A 22,231-nucleotide genomic window follows, 5' to 3' on the forward strand; every position below is an offset into this window, starting at 1 on the left:
GAGTTTGCCCACAAAATTTGAATCAATTGCTGTAACCATAGAGGAGACAAAAGATCTCTCACAGTTTTCAGTTGATGAGCTTCATGCATCTCTTATTTCTCACGAACATAGGCTGAGTAGGACAGCAAACACTTCATTGGAGCATGCATTCAAGTCTCAAGTTTTAATCAGCCATGGTAGAGGCAGAGGTAGATCAAATTTCAGAGGTAGAGGAAGAAATTTTCATAGAGGAAGAGGAGGCAGCCCATCAAGCTCAAGTGGAAGAGGTAGCAGCCAATATTCATGTCAAAATCCATCTCAAAATCACCTTCAAATCCAAAGGTATGACAAATCTCAAGTCCAATGTCACTATTGCAAGAAATTTGGGCATTATATGAATGAATGTAGAAAGAAACAATATGACTCTAGGCAGCAAAATGCAAATTTCATAAAAGAAAATCAAAACCAAAAATCAGAACAGCGCACTATGTTTTTGGCATGCAATGTTGCTCAAGCAAATGAAAAAGATGTATGGTTCTTAGATTCGGGTTGTAGCAATCATATGACAAGGAATTTAGAAATGTTTTCTAGTTTGGATAACAACATAAAGTCTGATGTAACTTTGGGCAATGATAATAAAGTTGAAGTCAAAGGAAAAGGGAACATCAACATTCTAACCAAGAAGGGGGAGAAGAAACATATAACCGATGTCTATTTTGTTCCCGGTTTAAAACATAATCTAATGAGCATTGGGCAGCTTGTCCAAAAGGGTTATAGAGTCTCTTTCAAAAACAAAGAGTGCATAATTTTAGACAAATATCCAAGCAATCAACTCATAGCAAAGGTTCAAATGACAAACAATAGGATGTTTCCATTAAGGATAAAACCTGATTTAAAAATTGAATTTGCTCAAGGACCCCCCTCAACAAACTCACAAGAGGATGAAGAAAAAACTATAGCAGTCACTCAAGTAATCTTTCAAGCAGAAATTAAAGATGAAAATTGTCTTTGGCATCTAAGATTTGGGCATTTAAATTTTGCAGCTTTAAATCTACTTCATAGGAAAAGCATGGTCAATGGATTGCCTTTAATTGAGAAACTGGAAAGAGTATGTGAAGGGTGCATCTTTGGAAAGCAGCATAGAGAATTATTTCCAGCAGGTATGTCAATGAGAGCTAAGGCACCTTTGGAGATAATCCATTCAGATTTGTGTGGCCCAATGCAAACACCCTCAATAGGTGGTAGATTCTACTTTTTAACATTTATTGATGATTACTCAAGGAAAACATGGGTTTACTTTCTAAAGCATAAAAGTGAAGTGTTTGAATATTTTTGTCAATTCAAAGCTCTAGTTGAAAAACAAAGTGGTCACTACATCAAAGCATTGAGAACGGATAGAGGTGGTGAATACATCTCAAATGATCTTCTAAGATTTTGCAAGAAACATGGAATTCACAAGCAATTCACCACTAGCTACACACCTCAACAAAATGGGGTAGCTGAAAGGAATTATAGGACAATCATGGAAATGGCTAGAAGCATGTTGAAGGCCAAACATTTGCCAAATGAGTATTGGGCTGAAGCTATATCATGTGCAGCCTATATAATGAATAGATGTCCAACAAAAAGTGTGAAGAATATGATTCCGGAAGAAGCTTGGAGTGGAAGAAAACATAATGTTGCTCACATGAGAGTTTTTGGATGTGTTGCATATGCACATGTACCTAATCAATTGAGAAGAAAATTAGACAACAAAGGAGAAAAATGCATATTTGTGGGATATAGTAATGAATCCAAGGCATACAAGCTATATAATCCAATCAGCAAGAAGGTAATAATCAGCAGGGATGTTCAATTTGTAGAAGATGAAGCATGGGATGGAACCATGGATAAAACCATTAATATTGTAGCCACTTTACCACAAGAAGAAAATGAAGATGATATAGCAGCAGGCAGTCTTCCAAATGTCAGTCCTCCTACACCCATTCAAGGACAACAAGGTAGTCAAGCAACACCATCATCAAGTGTAAGAACAGCGTCACGTATGCAAACAAACACTCAAGCAAATAGGCAGCAAACACCATCAACAATAGGGATCTTTAGTGCAGGGACAACAAGTCCACATTCCACAGGGTCCTTATCAAGTGACATGTCAAATCCTACATTGGCAAGCTTAAGAAGACAAAAAATCAGAAGTTTAAGAGAGATTTATGAGCAAAATGAAAGTGGAAACAATGAAGGACAGACTTCTCTTTTTGCTTTATATTAACATGTAGATGATCCAATTCATTTTGAAGAAGAAATTAAAGAAGAAAAATGGATGCTTGCAATGGATGAAGAAATAGATTCTATTGAAAAGAATCAAACATGGGAGTTGGTGAATCTTCCACAAGGAAAAGAGGTGATTGGAGTGAAATGGGTTTACAAAACCAAATTGAATGCAAATGGTGATGTCCAAAAACATAAGGCAAGGTTAGTAGCAAAGGGTTACTCTCAACAACCCAGAATAGACTACAATGAGACATTTGCACCGGTTGCTCGTATGGACACCGTAAGAACAATATTGGCCATAGCAGCTCAAAACAAATGGGCAGTATATCAAATGGACATGAAATCAGCTTTCTTGAATGGCATTTTAGAAGAAGAAGTCTATGTGGAACAGCCACCTGGTTATGAGACTTTGGGTCATGAAAACAAGGTTTACAAGCTCAAGAAGGCTCTTTATGGACTCAAACAAGCCCCAAGGGCATGGTATAGCAGAATTGACTCTTATCTTTTACAAAATGGATTCAATAGGTGCAGCAATGAGCCTACTTTATACACCAAAATGAATGAGCAAGGTGAGATCATAATTGTTTGCTTATATGTTGATGACTTAGTATTCACGGGTGATCTATCAATTGACAAGTTCAAATCAGATATGAAGAAAGAATTTGAGATGACTGATTTGGGTTGAATGAAGTATTTTCTTGGCATTGAGGTGAATCAAAATGAAAATGGTATATTCATCTCTCAAACAAAATATGCAAATGACATTTTGAAGAGGTTTAATATGATGAATTGCAAATCAGCCCCAACACCAATTGTGACAGGTTTGAAATTGAGTAAAGATGACAAAGGAACTGAGGTAAATCCAACTTTGTATAAAAAACTTGTTGGAAGCCTCATGTATTTAACAGCAACAAGGCCAGACATTATGTATGGTGTAAGTTTGATTTCAAGGTTCATGGAGTCTCCAAAAGTTTCACATTGGCAAGCTGGTAAAAGAATTTTGAGATATGTGAGTGGAACCAAGAATTATGGGATCCAATATTCAAGTTCAAAAGAGTTCAAACTCATAGGATACACGGATAGTGATAGTGCTGGAAGCATTGATGATAGGAAGAGCACTTCCGGCTATGTCTTTCATTTTGGAACAGGTGTAGTTTCATGGTCTTCAAAGAAACAACCAATTATCACTCTTTCATCAGCTGAAGCAGAGTATGTAGCAGCCACAAGTGCATCATGTCAAGCAGTTTGGATGAGAAGAGTTTTGAAAAATCTCAAACAAGAACAAGAGGAGGCAACAAAGATCTACTGTGACATCAATTCAGCCATAGCATTGTCAAAGAATCCAGTATTCCACAAGAGAAGCAAACATATTGACACTAGATATCATTTCATTAGAGAACTAATCAGCAATGGAGAAATCTTTTTGGAATTTTGCAGGTCTCAAGATCAATGTGCAGATATCTTCACCAAGGCATTGGGAAAAGAAAGTTTTATCTATCAAAGAGATCGATTGGGCATCATAGATGGTAGCAATTGTGATTAAGGGGGAGTGTTAGAATTTAATCCCAATTGCAGGAAACTTTAATGCATCCGTATACTCCTCCTGCAAGCTCAACTACTCCTCTCTCTTCTCGCCTCCGTTTTAGGACAGTTTTTTGAATTTGGTTTGATGGCATATCCTGATCATATCTTTCTCTGCACGGTAGCTGCTAAGTCAGCATTAAATATAATTAATTAGTTTTTGTTTTCCCCCCATACGATGGAATTTATTTTTGGCTTATGACAAAAAGGCTAAGTTCATAATTTTATTTTTAAGACAGAGATATATGTTGAAAAGGGCATCGCACGGGTAAGAAAAACAAGGCAGAACAGGGAGAACAGAGAGCAGAATCAGAACAGGGGTTTCCATTTTTCATGTCTAAGAAACTATTTGAAGAGCTCAAGCTCTGTCTTATTTGTATGGTTTGATATTTGAATGAATGAAGAGAAGGACTGGTTATTTGAATGTTTTTGTCTCTTGTTTTCAGAGCAGATTAACTTTAGATTTCTTCCAGTATTTTCTGTCTCTATTTTGCCCTTCTCTGTTTGTTCATCTCTGCCTCCAGAACTAGCACTTCTTGGGAGGTGAATCAAAAGAATTCTCTACCACATATTCTCCTTTAATCTTTGACTCCTCATTCACCACCTATGTGAAGACACTTGTCCTTTAATTATTCTTCTAAGGCTTTCAATCAATTTAAACTTTCACATCATACTTTTAATCTGCCAATCCTATCTTATAGCCAAAATTCTATAAATTGAATATCATCTTATATCATTTATGAATTTGAACATCATATAATATTATTTTTTTATCATTTTAATTTTTATTTTGATTCAAAATGTCAAAATAAAAGAATACAAAGAAGAATTCTCCACCATATATTCCCCTTGAAACTTTTAAATACTTTCTTATTCACCACCCATGTGAAGGCACTTGTGGAGGCTGTCAACCAATTTGAGCTTTTGTATCAAACTTTTAATCTACCTATCCCATCTTATACTCTTCATCTACCTATCCCACCTCACCAAATTCATCCTATATCATTTACGAAATTGAACCCGAACCTCGTATAGTGTTATTTTCTTGGTGAATGTACTTCCAAACCATCAAAGTATCATCCTTAAGCACGACTACCGTTGCTTGATACAACATGGATTAATCTTGAAAAATTTCGTTTCTGTTTTTAGCAATAACTTTTAACTTGATCTTGTAGGTATACAAGAAATTTCATTTACACCTAACATTCTAGATCCACATAATACTTGTTGAAGTGTATATATATGAGGGCCGGGATCAACTGATCTCAAGCAATTAGAAAGATGGGGATGAGTGGCCTGCACGCAGTGATTGTACCTTTCCCTGCGCAAGGCAGCATCAATCCTCTCATTAATTTGGCCCAGTTGCTCTCTTCAAGAGGGGTTTTCATCACTTTCGTAAACACGGAATGGAGTCACAAGTGCATTTCCAAAGCAGCTCATAATGATGAAGAAGCCGCGTTTAAGTTTCTCACCATTCCAGATGGGTTGCCGCCAGCTCATGGTCGCCTCGCCAATCTGGGCGAGTACGTAATCGCAATGGAAAATCTTGGCCCTGTCTTGGAGCATCATTTGCTGAGCAGCTTAGCAGACGGAAAAACTCCTCCCATCACCTGCATAATAACAGAAAATTTCATGTCCTGCACTCAACAAGTGGCCAAAAAACTGGGAGTGCCCCGAGTGATCTTCTGGACATTGTGCGCTGCCTCTTCAATTGCTCAGTGCAACGCCAACCTTCTCCTCTCCAGCGGACATATTCCTGTCAAAGGTACAAATTCTATACCACTGAGGCTTCCTCAATTTTATTTTGATTGCTCAAAATATTTGTCATAACTGATTGCAGTGGAGGAATCGAAGAGGGCGGACAAAGTGATCACTTGTTTGCCCGGTAATCTTCCGCCTCTGTTGCCCAGCGATCTGTTTTCATTCTATCGCGCCACCGACATATCGGGCGTTTTATTCCAGTGGGCCCTGCGTGAGTCCCAATTCCAAAGCAAGGCAGACTATGTGCTGGTCAACACGTTCGATGAGCTGGAACACCCTGAGACGGTAAGCGCACTGTCCTGTAATGGCTGCCCTGCTTTGGCAGTAGGGCCTGTATTTCTTCCCAATTTGCTGGAAGGAAAAGATTTGAACGGGCGTGGGAGTTTGCTGGAGCAGGACGAGAGCTGTCTGAAATGGCTCGACGCCCAAGAGCCGGCTTCTGTGATATACGTTTCCTTCGGCAGCATCGCTGTCAAATCAAACGAACAGCTACAAGAGCTCGCGATGGGTTTGGAGAAGAGTGAGCACCCTTTCCTGTGGGTTTTGCGCATGGATATTGCGGGAGGCGTGCCTGCAACTCTGCCGGAGGGTTTTGAAGAGAGGACAAAGGATCGGGGACTGATTGTTAAATGGGCGCCTCAGGTGAAAGTTCTGTCTCATCCTTCCGTAGGAGGGTTCCTCAGCCATTGCGGGTGGAACTCGTGTTTGGAGAGCATGAGCATGGGTATTCCCATTCTTGGATGGCCCTATTTCTGTGATCAGTTTCTGGATTGCCGCTTCTGCAAGGATGTGTGGAAGATTGGCATTGACTTGGAAGGCGTGGACGTTGATGAAAATCTGTTGATCAAAAGGGAGGAGATAGAGAAAGGCGTGAGGAGACTGATGGAGGGTAAGGAAGCGCAGGAGCTGAGAAAAAGGGGCATGGAGTTGAAGGAGGCGGCATTTAAAGCTGTTGGGCAGGGAGGTTCTTCTTTTATGAATTTGAACAGGTTTATTCATGACATGACACAACTTTCCAAATCGGCTTCTGTTAAAACGGCGTAGCCACCAAAGTATTCCGTCCCTCATCGATCACTATTATTACCATTTTCCAATTCCATACAATCTTCTCCGTTAATAAAAAATAGGTTTATAAGGCACCCGCCTTCCGCCCTTGTCATTCCAACATTCGTCTATCAATTCACCCAGACGATTTATTAAATGATCTGTACTGGCTATTGTATTTTGCTATATCATTTCTAAATAAACAAGAATTATCTCGACATCTTTCAATCGTGGTTCCATTTTAATGCTGTTGTGTGTCTAGGGAGATAATTGTAATAACTGCCGTTTATTGGCTATTAGGTTTGTAAACATGTTATCAGATTCAGATTTCTTATATGCTTTCTATACTGATATTGTTTAGCTAACTGTATGACCTTTTGTTTGCTGTATATTTTGTCAGCGAAAATAAGCTGATTGATTTCAGAGAACTTGGAGTTCATTCCAGGGAGCTTAGACTGAGTTACCTATTTGAACTTCTACAGACAATTTACTTTTTGATTATGAACGTTTCTCAAAATGAATGTAGGGATGGTACTCTGTGATAAATGTGTAGCTATCACTTCACTTTCATGTCTTTAATTTCTTGCCAATTCCATGATTATCTACCTACCACTCTCTTTTTACTCGTCTGGCTTAACCCTAAATTTGTTGGTCAGTTATTTTTACAAATATAATTAAAATCTTAGTAATTTTATATTATAGGGAAAATGTATGATTTTAGGGTAACTTTAAAAAAACAAGACAATGCGTCATGTTCCTGTCAATATAGTTAGAGAGGAAGGTGGAGATATGCAAATAGAGGTAGAGATGGAGTTGGAGATGGAGATGGAGATGAAAATGAAGATGAAAATAGATAGAGAGAGATGGGGTGAAAGAGGAAGATAGAGGTAGAGATGAATGATTGCTTGTCATGAATAGCATATTACCAAAGTTACAATTTTCATTTCAAACTTTGAATTGTATAGAATATAAAACAAGTTTTTTTTCATTGCACGATAATACAATGCATCAAAATTATAGTTTTCACATTGGATTCAATAAAAATTTCTAATATTAAGAATAAAATTCTTAAGCTTCTAAAGGAAAAGTTGATTTTAAAAACCAATTTATAAAGCATGAGTTATATTTATGCTAAAAATATAGGTATATATTTTTTTTCTCTCTTCATATATAAACTACTTATCAAATCTAATTATTACTTTTCATCACAATAAATGTTCATGAATAGGATTGAAAGAAAACTTCTAAATTAAGATTATAAAGTCTTAAATTGACCAAAGAAAAAAATTGATTTTAAGAAGGATTAATAAAACATGATTTTAATTATTTATGAAAAAAAATTAGTTAAATAAATTGTAAATTTTCAACAAAAATAAAATAACCCATTAAATGCTTATGAATAGGATTGAAAGAAAAATTCTAAATTAAGACTATAAAGTATTAAATTAACCAAAGAAATAATTAATTTTAAGAAAATATGATAAATACATGATTATATTATTTATATAAAAAATTTGATTATATAAATTTATTATCGTTCAATTAAAATAAAATAGATATGTAATTAAATAAAAAAAGTACACAAAATTATTATATGATGTACAATGATATTTAATTAAAAATTAAGTCCAAGGAGTTGAGCTTAGTTGGTTAAAGCATTGAGTTATCAATGTGGAGACCCAAGTTCAACTCCAATGAGGGACACTTTTATGTAGAATTCTAAGTTGTGACTCTTGGTCTTCCATTGTTGTTTAAAGTGGATTTCTAAGTTGTGACCCTTGGTCTTCCAATTGTCGTTTCTAGTTCGGTGCTTGAAAGGGGCTAGTATTTGGCAAACAATGAGCTTTGTGATTCTATGATACTTAATACAAAAAAAAATTAAAAATTAAAATTTAAACTTAGAAGATTATATTATTTTTTAATAAAATTTTTAATTATAACATCCCAATATTAATTAATTAAAAATACTATATATGATTTGAAATCTCAAAGAAATCTAATACTCTTATTATAGTTAGATTAAGACCTTTTCCTACAAATGTAGATCAGCGTTAGAACTTTTCTCCAATACAAAGAAACTTCATTTAAATAAATTAAGAATTTCTCAACATTTAAATCACTAATACTAAATATTTGTGCATTTATATTTTAATATGGTAACCAAGTCAAAAATTTAAGATGCTTTATTACACCGAAGGTGTTCCTTATATGAAGTTGTGGAAGCTAACTTGTTAAATCGATGGTTGTGCTCTGTTGAAAAGGGGTGCAAGACAATTAAATTGTTTAGGACCATCGATTTGCTCCTCTCCATCAAACGCTCTAATACTACCTGTTAGTCGATCTTATCTCTGTTGTCGCTGTCCAGTAGGAATCTCATAGCTTCTTAGTGGGCATCTCGTAGCTTCTTTTCAATTTGGAATGACTCCCCATTTACAATGGAAGGCAAGCTCTATTATGACAACATAGTTCATATCAAATAAATTGCACAAGAAGGATGGTTCTCCTTTTGACTCCCATGATTGGGACCCACTGCACTGTGCATCCACTACCGTATTTAAACTGCACGTTATAATGGTTAACTCAAAATTATATTAAATTTATAATGAGAAACAAGCATTTGATATAGACGTACATCAAAGGCCACCAAATTATAATTCTATATAGTCTACTTTTCTCTTAAATCTTAAATGAGAGGCAGTTAAACTTTAATTTAACTTACAAAATACTTTCATTATGCTTTTGATTTTTTTCCCTTGAATCCGTAAGCTAGAATTTTATTAAAAATAAAAATCTCACTAATAGGGCAAGGCACATTATTTAGTAACAATTGTTTCAAAACATAGATAAGTCAAACATTTAGTCATAGTCTATAGTTTTTTTTATGAATATTGTTTATATTATTATTTTAAAAATATATCTATTAATAGATCTTGAGTGAGTTGAATGGAGTATATTTTTATTTTTAAAGAATTATTTGTATTTTTATTTCATATTGGTATGCTATATGATTCATTTAAATGTATCAAAATAAGTATATCAATGAGGTATATTGTTTCACATTGAGAAATTTCAATTTGTTTCTTATCGAGATGAGAATCATCACTCAACAAAATTTGTGGATCAAGTACAATCTTCAAAATTATATATTGAATTCGAGAGGCCAGAATGTAATGTCAATTGATTCCACAATTCAAAATCTTCTTTCTTCTCTTTGATTTGCATCGAGTGTTTAATGGTGTTGCCTGATTCTTCTCTTTGCAAGTGGATGTATAGAACACATCAATGGTGTAGTTGCAATGCATTCCCATGGGAGTAAATCTACATTGTAGATTGATTGGTTTAGTTCTTATCACCTCTAGAAGTTATAAATTTTCTATTCATTTTTTTGAAGTTGACAGTTAAATGCCACATCCATTTGGATTACCTATCTAAAATACTCTAGAAATCAAATGAAAGAGAAATTGAGAGCACATGGATATTTGTTAACTATTTTAATCTCATATAAAGCATTGTTTTTCTTTAGAATTGTAGATAATAGCAAACTATGCAATAATATATTTATGTAATGTGAAAGTACTATTTTTAAATTTTAAATAAATTATTTTATAAAATTTTATATATTTTAAATTAGTTAAGATTATTTTCAATGATTATCTACTTCCTATAAATTATGTTATCAATATATAGTATAGATAAATATTTATATATAATTTTATAATTCTAGATATATATTAATATATCAATAATATTGGTAATGGGCCCTAGTTATCTTCCTAATTATAAGGTTTTGTTTTATTCTTGTATGGATCCATACTTATGTCTTTTTCTCTCTCTCTCTCTCTCTCTCTCTCTCTCTCTCTCTCTCTCTCTCTCTCTCTCTCTCTCTCTCTCTCTCTCTCTCTCTCTCTCCTTGTCTCTCTATCTCTCTATATCACTCTATACCTACATTTTTCCCTCGCTAACTCTATATATTTAGTCATCTCTCCCCCTCCCCCTCTCTCTCCCTCTCCCTCCCCCTCTCTCCCCCTCCCCCTCTCTCAATTTATCTCCCTTTATCTCCCTTGTCCATAAGTCTCCCTCATTCCCTACCTATCCCCCCTCTATATATACATCTCCCTCTCTCTCTCTCTCTCTCTCTCTCTCTCTCTCTCTCTCTCTCTCTCTCTCTCTCTCTAGTTCTATCTTTATCTCTCTCTCTACCTCTTTCTACCTCTACATATTTCTCTTCCTTTATTTTAAAATTTTTATTTTTATTTTCCTTTATTCTTGATATGCTATGTGATTTTTTGTATTAAGTATCCTAGAACAACATTACAATAAAGCTCATTTTTGCTCATTCGAGCATCCACGTTACAAACTTATTACAAATACTACCTCCTTTCAAGCTTATTACAAATACTAGCTCCTTTCGAGCACCAAAATAGAAACAACAATTGGAAGGCCAAGGGTCACAACTTAGAAATCCACTTTAAACAATGTGACAAATACAACCAATGGAAGACCAAGAGTCACAACTTATAATTCCACAAAGATGTCCCTCATGGGAGTTGAACTTGGGTCTCCACATTGAGAACTCAATGCTTTAACCGACTAAGCTCAACCCCCCGGACATATGCTATGTGATTCATTTAAATATACATCAAAATAAGTATATCAATGAGGTATATTGTTTCACATTGAGAAATTTCAATTTGGTTCTTGTGGAGATGAGAATCATCACTCAACAAATTTTTTGAATCAAGTACAATCTTCAAAATTATATACTAAATTTGGGAGGGCACAATGTAATGTCAGTTGATTCCACAATTCAAAATATTCTTTCTTCCATTTGATTCACTTCAAGTGTTTAATGATGTCGCCTGATTCATCTCTTTGCAAGTGGATGTGCAGACCACATCAATAGTGTAGTTGCAATGCATTCCCATGGGAGTAAATCTACATTGTAGATTGATTGATTTAGTTCTTATCTCCTCTAGAAATTTTACAATTTCTATTCAATTTTTTGAAGTTGATAGTTAAATGCCACATCCATTTGGATTACCTATCTAAAATATTCTAGAAATCAAATAGGAGAGAAATTTAGAGCAAATGGACATTTGTTAACTATTTTAATCTAATTTATTCTCTAGAATTGTTGATAATAACAAACTATGCAATCATATATTTATGTAATGTGAAAGTACTATTTTTCAAGTTTAAATAATTTTGTTTAAAATATATTAATTATTTTAGAAAATTTTATATATTTTAAATGAATTAAGATTAGTTTTCAATGATTATCTAATTACTAGAAACTATATGATCAATATATAGTATAGATAAATATTTATATAAAATTTAATAATACTAGATATATATTAATATATCAATAATATTGTTAATGGGCCCTAGTTATCTTCCTAATTCTAAGGTTTTGTTTTATTCTTGTATGGATCCATACTTCTATCTTTCTCCCTATCTAACTAGCTCTCTTTCTCTCTCTATCCCTCTTTATCTCTCTATATCACTTTATACCTACATTTTTCCCTCTAACTCTATATATTTAGTCATCTCTCCCCCTCCCCCTCTCTCTCCCTCCCTTCCTCCTCTACATACCTCTCTCCATTTCTCTCCCTCTATCTCCCATGTCTTTAATTCTCCCTCATTCCCTACCTATCCCCCTCTCTCGATATCTATATATATATATATATATATCCCTCTTTCTCTACCTATGTCCATCTTTATGTGTACCTCTCTCTCTACCTCACCCAATCCACTCGTCTCCTCTTCATATCCATCTCTATCCTCCTCTCTATCTATATCTCCTTAGCCAACCCCCCCCCCCCCCCCCCCCCCCCCAAACACACACACACTTTCTCTTCCCCCTCTACCTTTTCCTCTTTTTATTCCTATCTCTCCCTTTTTTTGTACTAGTCTCTCCTCAACATAACATGAGCTTTTTGGTAAGGAAACCTAACTATCTTCTACAATAAGAGATCCTACCATTTGATCTCATGTACTACATAAATTTATGCAATAAATAAACCAAAACCTTTCCTATTTGACCTTCCATGAATCTACACCTCTTCGGTGTACCCATTGCACACCAAGTTGCAATTGATAGTTAAATATTCATAGTGGAATGTAATGAATGAGTTAGTATTTTCATTTTTATTAGTTTAGCTAACTTTATCTAGTGTATTATTACCTTTTAATATATTATGCATAAGATATTCCTTTCTTTTTTTTTTCAAATATAAAGCTATAAATTAAACGGATGCCAAAAAAACTATATACAATTGGATGTAATGTCTCAAATCATGCTAGTCCGTAAATTAAATAAATAGAATTATGAGTGGTGACATCACTAGTACCTACATTTATTTAATGCAATAATGAGTTATGTAAAGTGACATTCATTTAATGCATTGAAAATATAGAAATGTGTAATTACATTTTATAAAATTGAATTTTATATCTATTCTCACCAATAAGAATTAAGAAAAACGTCATTTTTATAATTATTTAAAATAAAAATTAAATCTAAATTACAGTTTTGGGTTCAAAAATTTTAATTCTGAATGTTGACTGGCTAAACTAATTGAAAAATTGAATTAGATGAATGCAATAGTATCCTACCTTGGCAGGAACTAATAATTATATAAAATTTTGGTGGTATTATAAAATTTAAATACTAGGATTAGCAATGTTATCAATTTGATTAAAGATGTTTGCCATTAGTAAAATTAAGATCCAGTTTTAAAGATTTAGTTTCAATTTTATAGGAACTCATTTTTTTGTTATTTTTTAATAGAAATACACTTAATTCACTTTGTAAATACATCTACATTAAGTGTAATAATGGAATTTAAGATTAAGAAAATCTTATACAAAATTAAAATACGTAAACATAAAGGTCTTCGAAATTTTAAGAATATGAGTTATGTCAAGAAGGTTTGGCTTTCCAATTTAAGGTCTATTTAGGTCTTCTGATATTAATGTACCTTTACATCAACCAAGACTAACTACCCTTAATCTTGATATTTTTCTTTTGATACTTTTAATTTATATTACAAATGTTGTGAACTTCATGTACAAATAGCTTGGCATCAATCATTATTTCTATTTTCTATATTGTTGCAACTTACATCCCTTACCACATAATAAAATTTCAACCTTTGTAGTAGTCATTACCATTAGTTGCATCCCCTTTTATAAGAAAACCAAATTTACAATGACAAGCTTTGTTGGTGGACTACTACTCATAAATTATATTGGATCTAAAAAATGTTTTCTACATTTTCCTAATTTAGAGGATCATCATTATATAGATACCTATTTTAGAGCCAACATTTTTTCTTTTATTAATCTCACTTGGTTGTTTTTTATTAAGGAAAAAATAGGTTTAGTGATTTTTTTAGTGGCTAATATTCGCCAATTGGCTATTTGTCAAAATTTGGGAATAAAAAATTGGCTAATAAGTTCAACCATTAAGGTGACCCAAATCAACACATTTTTACAAATTTTAATTTTAGTATTATTTAAATTTCCTGTAAATTTATTTTATTACTTTTTTTTTACTCAAAGATTCACCACAATATTCGATACATGATTCGATTAGATTCACCAAAATTTTATAATTTATCGTAGAAATCTAAATTAATTCGCTAATAATATATCATAGTTATTAGTTATTTTAGGATTATGTCAACAATATTTAGTTTCCATCATTGATTTAGAATATAATCTAATTACCCTCATTGTATTACATGAGGTAAATTATACCTACAAGTTGTAATGCTTGTGGGAGTTCAAATTGATTTTTAATTGTTGACCTCAATGAAAATTAATTGTCTAAAGAAATTTTAGGCCCCATGAGTATTAAAAATTGTTGGTACATTTTTTCTCACAAAATACAAAGAGGGTTATTATATTATTTAAAATTAATGATAGAAACTAAATAAAGTAGAGTCTACCCCTTAAACTCATTAATGGTCTCCACTTGTAAAGCTCTTCTTTTATATAAAAAAACTATTTTTTAATATGAAAGGATTTGAAATAGTAATTAATGCATACTCTTATTATTTACCAAGATTTGCCAATATATTCTATCAAAAAAATTTCTTTAAAATAATGAAAGATTCACCAATAAATTGTTATTTTTTATTTTTGAAAAAATTAAACATTCACCAAGATTTTATAATTTTTTTTGAGAGGGGGTTTCTTAAAGTTTTCACTGAATAGGTTTTGAAGGGGCCCTAAATCCTTGAGTATAATGAGCTACAAATAAAATATATATATATAGCCAAACATAGCTCAACAACAGCTCAAAAAAACCAAAAAACAGACCCCTAAAACAATAGGCAAGCAATCGTTGAATGTTTGAAAAAAATCAATGCCATGATTCTTGACTATAGAACTAGACCCATAGCCAATTATCCTCCCTTGATGGAAAAACAAAAAAAGAATGTTTCGGAGGGTGGCGAGAGTGCTGCTGGAGGGAAGACTAGTTTGCATCCCTATACTAGGACCAGGAGCCGAAGCCAGGACCAGGATACCTCTAGATTCATCATGGAGGATCTGGAGAAAATAAACAAGAAGATTATTTAGAAGAATACTGAACTGGTGCACTCTCTCAATTGAGTGCTCTTTCCTATTTTGGGGGGCTTTTCGTGTTGTTTTGGCTTTGGGTCTATGTGGGGTTTTTCCCTTGTTTTGCTTATGTTTAATGTCATTTTGGCTACTAGCCTTGGCCTATAAAACTTTGGGTTTCAGGTCCCTATAAAACCCGTTTATCTTTATCAAAAACAATAGGCAAGCAAAGGAAAAAAAACCCTAACAAATATTCTTCAGGGCTTCAACAACCTTAGCTTCCATCTGATCAAGGTTCTGAGACAAGTTAATTAGATCATACAATTCAATCTTTGCTTGCTCCCTAGTCTTCTTGATATGCTCACATGCTCACATTAATGGACTAACATTGTCACCCCTTTTTAGCTTATCCTTTTCCGCCAAGTCTAGATCAATAACAATATCTCCCTTAGATATCATTACCTACACATTTTGCCAATGATTATCAAGAATTTTAATCCCATCCACATTGGTGTGAATTGTGCAATAAATCATGTTAGCTAGATTAGACAAGTTATCATTAATTTGCTTCATCTTGGCTTCAAGAACCCCTAGCCTACCTTCATAGTCATTTTTAAGAAGAGAAACATCTTTGGTCATGTTTTCTAGGATAGAAACCATTCTAGTATTTTTCTCATAAAAAATCCCATTTTCTACACAAGCCTCAGAGGCTACTTAGCCATCTCCCTATTCCAAAGCAACCATTTTACTTTTAATGGTCTAAAAAATTGATATTGATTTAATTTATTTCTAGAAAAAATCATTTATAAATTCTAAATTGGTACACAACACCATCCCTAGCAATTCTGAAAAGATCAAGTCGATTTGTAAGATCACACCCAAGGAAGGGGGGATCCTTAAGAAAAAATCTAAGAAAGAGAGGGTGATTAGCTTTGTCCTCGTCAACACAATTAGATAATGGAAGGGAAGGGGTTGCTCCCAAGGAGACTTCCCCTCCACCCGTAAGATTGACCTATTCATCCATAAAATTTTCTCCTTCTACATTCTAATTATTACTACCATCCTCAACATCTGACTCCACGTAAGCTTGACTACCTTCAATTCATACATCACCTTCTTTCTCTTCACAAATATCCCTTTCTCATTCCTAAGTTGGCGGTTCTCCTTTTTTTCTCCTTCAAGACAATGTTATACTTCGATGGAGCCTCATCCCTTATTTCTTAGTCAAAATCCTCTAAAGTATCCTCTCACTTCCTAAAATCTATCTCCATATCCTCCTTAGACCCTATTATTTTTTATTGCAAAGGGGAGGAACCCTACCTTTTCCCCTTAGGGGCAGATAAAATTTATTTTAAGTGTTCCATACTTAGAAGAATCAAGCTCTCATGAAGAACGTGGTTACTCTATTTACTATTATGCTCCTTAATATTGGTAGGAAAAAAAGAGGATAGAAAGGGAACGAAACCAAGAGCTTATGCCTAAAGTGATCGACTAATGAAAAATGATAGCTATAGATAGTGGTAAACTACCAATTCAAGGTAAAATATTTCATAAGAAACTTATCCACACCTGCCCAAAGGGGTTTAAGAGAGTCTACTTGGTAGCCACCATTCTATTTTTTTACAATATTCAATCCTTCCTTGCATTTGCAAAAAGTATTCACCATAGACTCGGAGGATTTTCTATCCTTGAATTTTTTTTGCATTCATTGGGAGCCCAATAGCCTCTGCAACCAATTCCTCTGTGATGTTCAATAATTTGTTTCCAATGAACATTTTCCTATACTCCCACCCTCTATAGAAGAGCTTAGTCACATTAGCATTATAGCCATGAAGATGCTCCAGATAGGGTATAACCCCACATTTAATCAAAATTCTCAAAATTTCCTTATTTCTATGAATGTCATCATAAGAAATGGGTTCCTACTGATTCCTCTTGCCACCCATGATGGAGCTCACAAGCCAAATATCAGAGAAATGCTCATCCCACAATAGAGCCCCCAATAACACAACTACAAACATAGCCTCAAAACTCCATAAAACAAGACACTCTAAAAAGTAGGAAACTAGGAGTAAAAATTATCCACAATGTACGTGGAAATGATAAATTGATAAGCACCAAAAATTACCCAATTGTCATCATTAAAACATCTCAAAAAATCAACATAGGAATGGGTAAAAATCATAAACACACTCGCAAAGATAGAATGCGAGGCGGGATAAGGAGGAGAACGAAGGCAGAAGTGCATGCAAGGGTTTCAAGGGAGACTGATGGCGGAGGTGAAGATGTTGATGATGATGGTGATGGTGAGTTTGGTTAGGGGGAGACTTGATCTGGGTTTTTCGCTGCCCTTTCCCTGTCGTGGATTATTTGGTGCGAGGTGGGTGCAGAGGGTTTTGTGTTAGGGCTTTTGCAGTCGGGGATAGCTTCTGGGTCTTTGGTTCTGGTTTTTGTATCTATGGGTTTTGTGGTGTTTGGAGGTTCATTTTCCTTCGGGAAGGACCTCGTTGTTTTTGTCTTTGTTTGGGTGGAGGATGAGGGTGTTTGTGTGTTGTTCCTATGCTAGCTTAGGGTGATTTTTTCTGCACGGATCTTGGCATGTGTGTGGCCTAGGTTAGGTGTGGAGGGTTGGTAGACAATGGGTTTTTTTTCCCCTCCTCCCTTCTTTCCTTTCTCCCCCCTATTCTCCTTAGCAAGATTTGGTTGCAGTCTTTTGTCTTTTGGTGCTTGGTGCAGGGTTTGGCTCGGGTTATTGCCTGTGTGTCTTTTCTAGTGGTGGCCTTCGGATCTAGGTTTGAGCTACCCCTCGGTTCTCTCCTTGACTCTTCCTTGATGAGGGTTTCTTATCAGATGGAAAAATGGATAACTATAAAATTTCATGTCCTAAACTCACCAATTGGCCAACAAACTAGGAGTGCCCTATAGTGTCCCTCATAGACGTGCATTTTGATTTGCATATTGATAGACTTATATAGACATATGGAGGATACTTAGATGGTTATTTATGACTCCATTTCTATCTTAGATTGTATCGATGATGCTAGATTCTCTTTGTGGATTTATGTTATTTGATATTACTCATGTTGTTCGGTGATTTATATGACTGAAGATGATAGACATACTATATGACATATGACATTTGATGGTTCTTCTGGATGTCAGTACATAATATCACCATGATGGATGGATTTATATGTGTTCATTGTTCATGTGGACTATATGACTTATGATGCTATGATGGTACTAACCCTATATCATGATCATGATTTTATGAGATGTTTTGATGTTATATTCTGTGATTGTCTTCGTGACTAGAGGCGATGTCATATCACTCATAGTGATTAGGATATTTCATCGCAATTCTCTATCACATGCCTATTTATTATGATGTATATGTATTGCATATGTTTTGTTAGTGTTGGATGGAGGTTCGCAAGTACTAGACACTGACTCCACCTAGCTTTACAGGTTTGAGTGTGTCTCTATCCCAATGGCAAGTTGTTGGAGATGACATAGTTTCCCTCACACACTCTAGGTCTAAGTTGTATACCTTGTTAGTTGCGCTACGACACAAGTTAATGTTAGAGTCTTGAGTTGTTGATCATCCCCTTGCTGACATAAGGTCATGTGAGTCTATGATTATTCATATTTGGAGATTTGTGATTGTTTTATTATTTAATATTTATCTTTTATTAGATTGATGTTTATTTTAATTTATTTAACATTTCATTTATTGTTTAAGAAGAGCTTAATTATTATTTATTGTTTATTGTCTAATGGATTTTATTTATTTATATTTTAATTGAGTTTTATTGATTATTAATTGTTGGATTTCATATTTATTTTATTTTATTTATTTAATGATTCCTTTTTGGATTTTCTATTATTATTATTTAAGGTTATTTATTTAATTATTGGTATTTAATTAATTAATATTATTTAAACAAGACATTGGTATTTTATTAATGGATAAATATTATTATCCATGGTTATTTATCTAATTTATGTTGTGGTTTATTATTTATTGGGTGAACAAATAATATTGTTATTTGTGAATGGTATTTTATCTTTAGTATGTAAGTTACTATTTAGTTAATTGTCTTTTTACCCCTTGATTAAATTGATTTTGTATTAAATCTACCTACCCTTTTATCTAATTGGTCGAATGGAGGGAGGTAGGTAAATAATATATTTGTGTATTATTTCACTTGAACTGTTGGTATAATATATTGTTTTAAGGATTATTATGTTTGGTTGACTTTTATTAATGTTTTGGGTTTAATTTTTGGGTATATTTTTGGTTTCCTGTGCATTCATGGGAGCTTGGCTTTCAACAAAAATTTTATAGATTTTCTTGAAGGATTTGTATTTTGGATTTTGATTTGGATTGCGCTCGGAGCTTGCTGGAATTGGATAGTTCTTTATCAAATTTTCATTGCCTTTGCTTGGTTTTCTAGGTTGGATCTAATTGCTTTATTCTTAGTTTTGAATTCCAGGAAAGATTGTCTGCAAGTGTTTGCCAAAAGATTATTTTGGGAAAAATTTGGGAGCGATTTTAGTTGTTTATTATTGATTTGATTGAAGGAAATAAGTTGAAAAATCTTGCATTCAAAATACAAATTATGATTTTTAGCAATGTTGGGAAATGGATATTTTGAAATGTGATTTTATGACTATGTTCTCCCTGTGAATGTTTTATGTGATGGTTTTTTATTTATGGAGTCTTGTATTGCCCTTGTGAATCATTTGCCAGGACCTCTTATTGTCCAGTGATCTCCTATTGTGTTTATTTTAATATGGTTGTCTCTGCAACACTTTCTTGTGTGCATATTCGTTGATTATAGTTAAATTATTGGTTATATGATCTTATTAACATTGTGTAAACCCTCTTCTAGATTTTTGATGAATTTTTATGAGTTCTGGGATGATCTCAGACCCTGATTGAGCCCCTACCCGAATCTAAAAAAGTTTGAATGCTTCCATCTCTTGTTTTCTACAAGTTGCATCCCTAATACAAAAGCGCTAAAATAGAAGACAACTGCCACTTCAAGTCAAAAAGCACCATTTTGGTGTACAAAAGTGCCAAAGTAGGATCAGATAGTTTCTGACTTAGTTTTAAAGTTCTCAATTTGATTTCTTGGCTTTTTTTTCATTCTAGAGGCTTGATTTGTCATATTTGATGGTTTTTGGGCACTATGCTATTCATTTTTTGTGCGTATGAATCCATTTTGGCTCTGGCAAGTGGTTGTGTGCTTGTCCATTAAGGTATTGATATGTTTCTCAAGCAACTTCAGTGTGTCCTTGCTATTGAGGAAGGTTTATTTGTAGCTCTAGTGAGAGGATATGATATGCCTCAATGTAGAGGAGTGTGCTATGTTATTGGATTCATGTATTTCTCTTGTATATGTGTATTTGATATTCTTGAGGCTTTCCTTATTGTTGCATTTTGGCATAATGAGCTTATGGCTTGGTTCTTGATAAGCGACTGTTTTATTGCATGTTGATGGTTATTTTTGTGATTCCATTGTATCAGATTTGTAATGAGTTTTAGATGCATTCCATGATGAGCTTAATGTTTCTATTGTGATATATCTTGTTATGTTCTACCCTATTTTTATGGTCCATGGTTGGGAGAGTGGATTCTTGCATGTGTTGGACCTAGGTCATGAGCAATAGATCTATAGGAAGGGAGTCTAGACCTTAGGAACCACATGAAGAGTTTATGTTGTGATTTCAAGTGATAACAATAATAACAACTGATTAGTGGGTTTGGGTAACTAGGAATTCACATAATCAAGATAATGAATTTGAGTTGTGTGTGCCAACGGTGGGTCCCAGGGAGATGATTTTGGGATGATAGATTTCAAGGAGATGGTTCTGGAATCTATTATTGGGAAGACCGTTGGTACGGTAGATTGACCTCCCTTGTTTGGATCTAAGGTTGAGGTGGATTCCACATGAGGCTAGGATGTGATGACACTCTTCCCTAAATGTGTCCATTATCCATATGTCATGTTTTGTTGATTATGCCTCTAGAAGGTTTATTGTTGATTAGCCTTATGTTGCGATTCGATCTTTGATTCTTGATGTTGTCATGTGATGTCATGTTGAATCCCTTTGTTATTAGGTGTTAGCCTAGGTCTTGAGTGTGAGTTTGAACCCCATGTCATCTCCTAGCATGGGGGGTGGTTCCCAATTGGTTCCTCATGGTTAGGTGGTTGACTGCCTTCTTCCATTGGAATGTTCTTCTTGGATGTTAGCATATGTGGATTGGATTCTTGGATTCTTCATTATGTGGATATTCTTGGAGCTAATTTCTATGTACATTGTATCATGGTGATTTATATATGTAAAAGAGATTATGTATATTTGAGATATGTATCTTCATGTATTTGTAGATTAAATTGGAATAGGACATGATGTAGTGGATTAGGAGAAGTATTCATTTATTATTTCTTGATGTATTGGACATTCATAATGTAATAAGATTTTACGAGTTCTATGTGGAAAAGAAAGAGTTAGTGTTTATGTATTCATATTGCATTTGAATTTGTGAGATAGTGTTGTGATATGTAATCTTATGGAATTCATATTGGAAAGAATAATATTGTTGTTATAAATCTCATTTAAAGTAAATAGGAGTAATCTAGAGGAAATGGTTAAATAGATCTATGATGTTTATGATAATGGAAGTATGCGTATTCAGATCATTAGGTTAGTGTTTCAAAAAGAACCTAAGAAAATGTGTTGTGAAAGAGATATGCATACATGATATTGTTCATCCTAGTTGTATGAAAAGTAAATGATTTGTTGGATGATAGAATAGGACATTCTAGATGGATAAGTTATGTGTTGGAAATATGTCAAGTAGTAACGTTGAGATATCCTATGGAATGATTATGTTTGTGAGAGTTTATTTGGTGATATGCTAATGTTTAGATGATTTAATTCCACTTGTGTAATATGGTTCTATGGTATGATCATGTTGATATATGTAGCCTTGTAACTAGTTAATGTTGCATTA

General features: G+C 33.9%; 1 protein-coding gene across 1 annotated transcript; it reads left to right on the top strand.

Annotated features, from left to right (window-relative positions):
- The first annotated feature begins 5,112 nt into the window (after positions 1-5,112).
- Positions 5,113-6,636, top strand: LOC131071941 (linamarin synthase 2-like). The gene is made up of 2 exons (XM_058007917.2): positions 5,113-5,596; positions 5,672-6,636. Exons 1-2 carry the CDS (start codon positions 5,113-5,115, stop codon positions 6,634-6,636), a joined length of 1,449 nt encoding a protein of 482 aa, XP_057863900.2.
- Positions 6,637-22,231: the final 15,595 nt, after the last annotated feature.

This window comes from Cryptomeria japonica, chromosome 1, assembly GCF_030272615.1.
Source record: "Cryptomeria japonica chromosome 1, Sugi_1.0, whole genome shotgun sequence".
NCBI lineage: Eukaryota > Viridiplantae > Streptophyta > Pinopsida > Cupressales > Cupressaceae > Cryptomeria > Cryptomeria japonica.

Excerpts from the sequence above, each read along its gene's own strand:
- LOC131071941 (XM_058007917.2), top strand. The coding sequence starts at position 5,113 with ATGGGGATGAGTGGCCTGCACGCAGTGATTGTACCTTTCCCTGCGCAA. Across the intron at positions 5,597-5,671 it reads CGGACATATTCCTGTCAAAG|TGGAGGAATCGAAGAGGGCG; the intron begins GTACAAATTCTA and ends AACTGATTGCAG.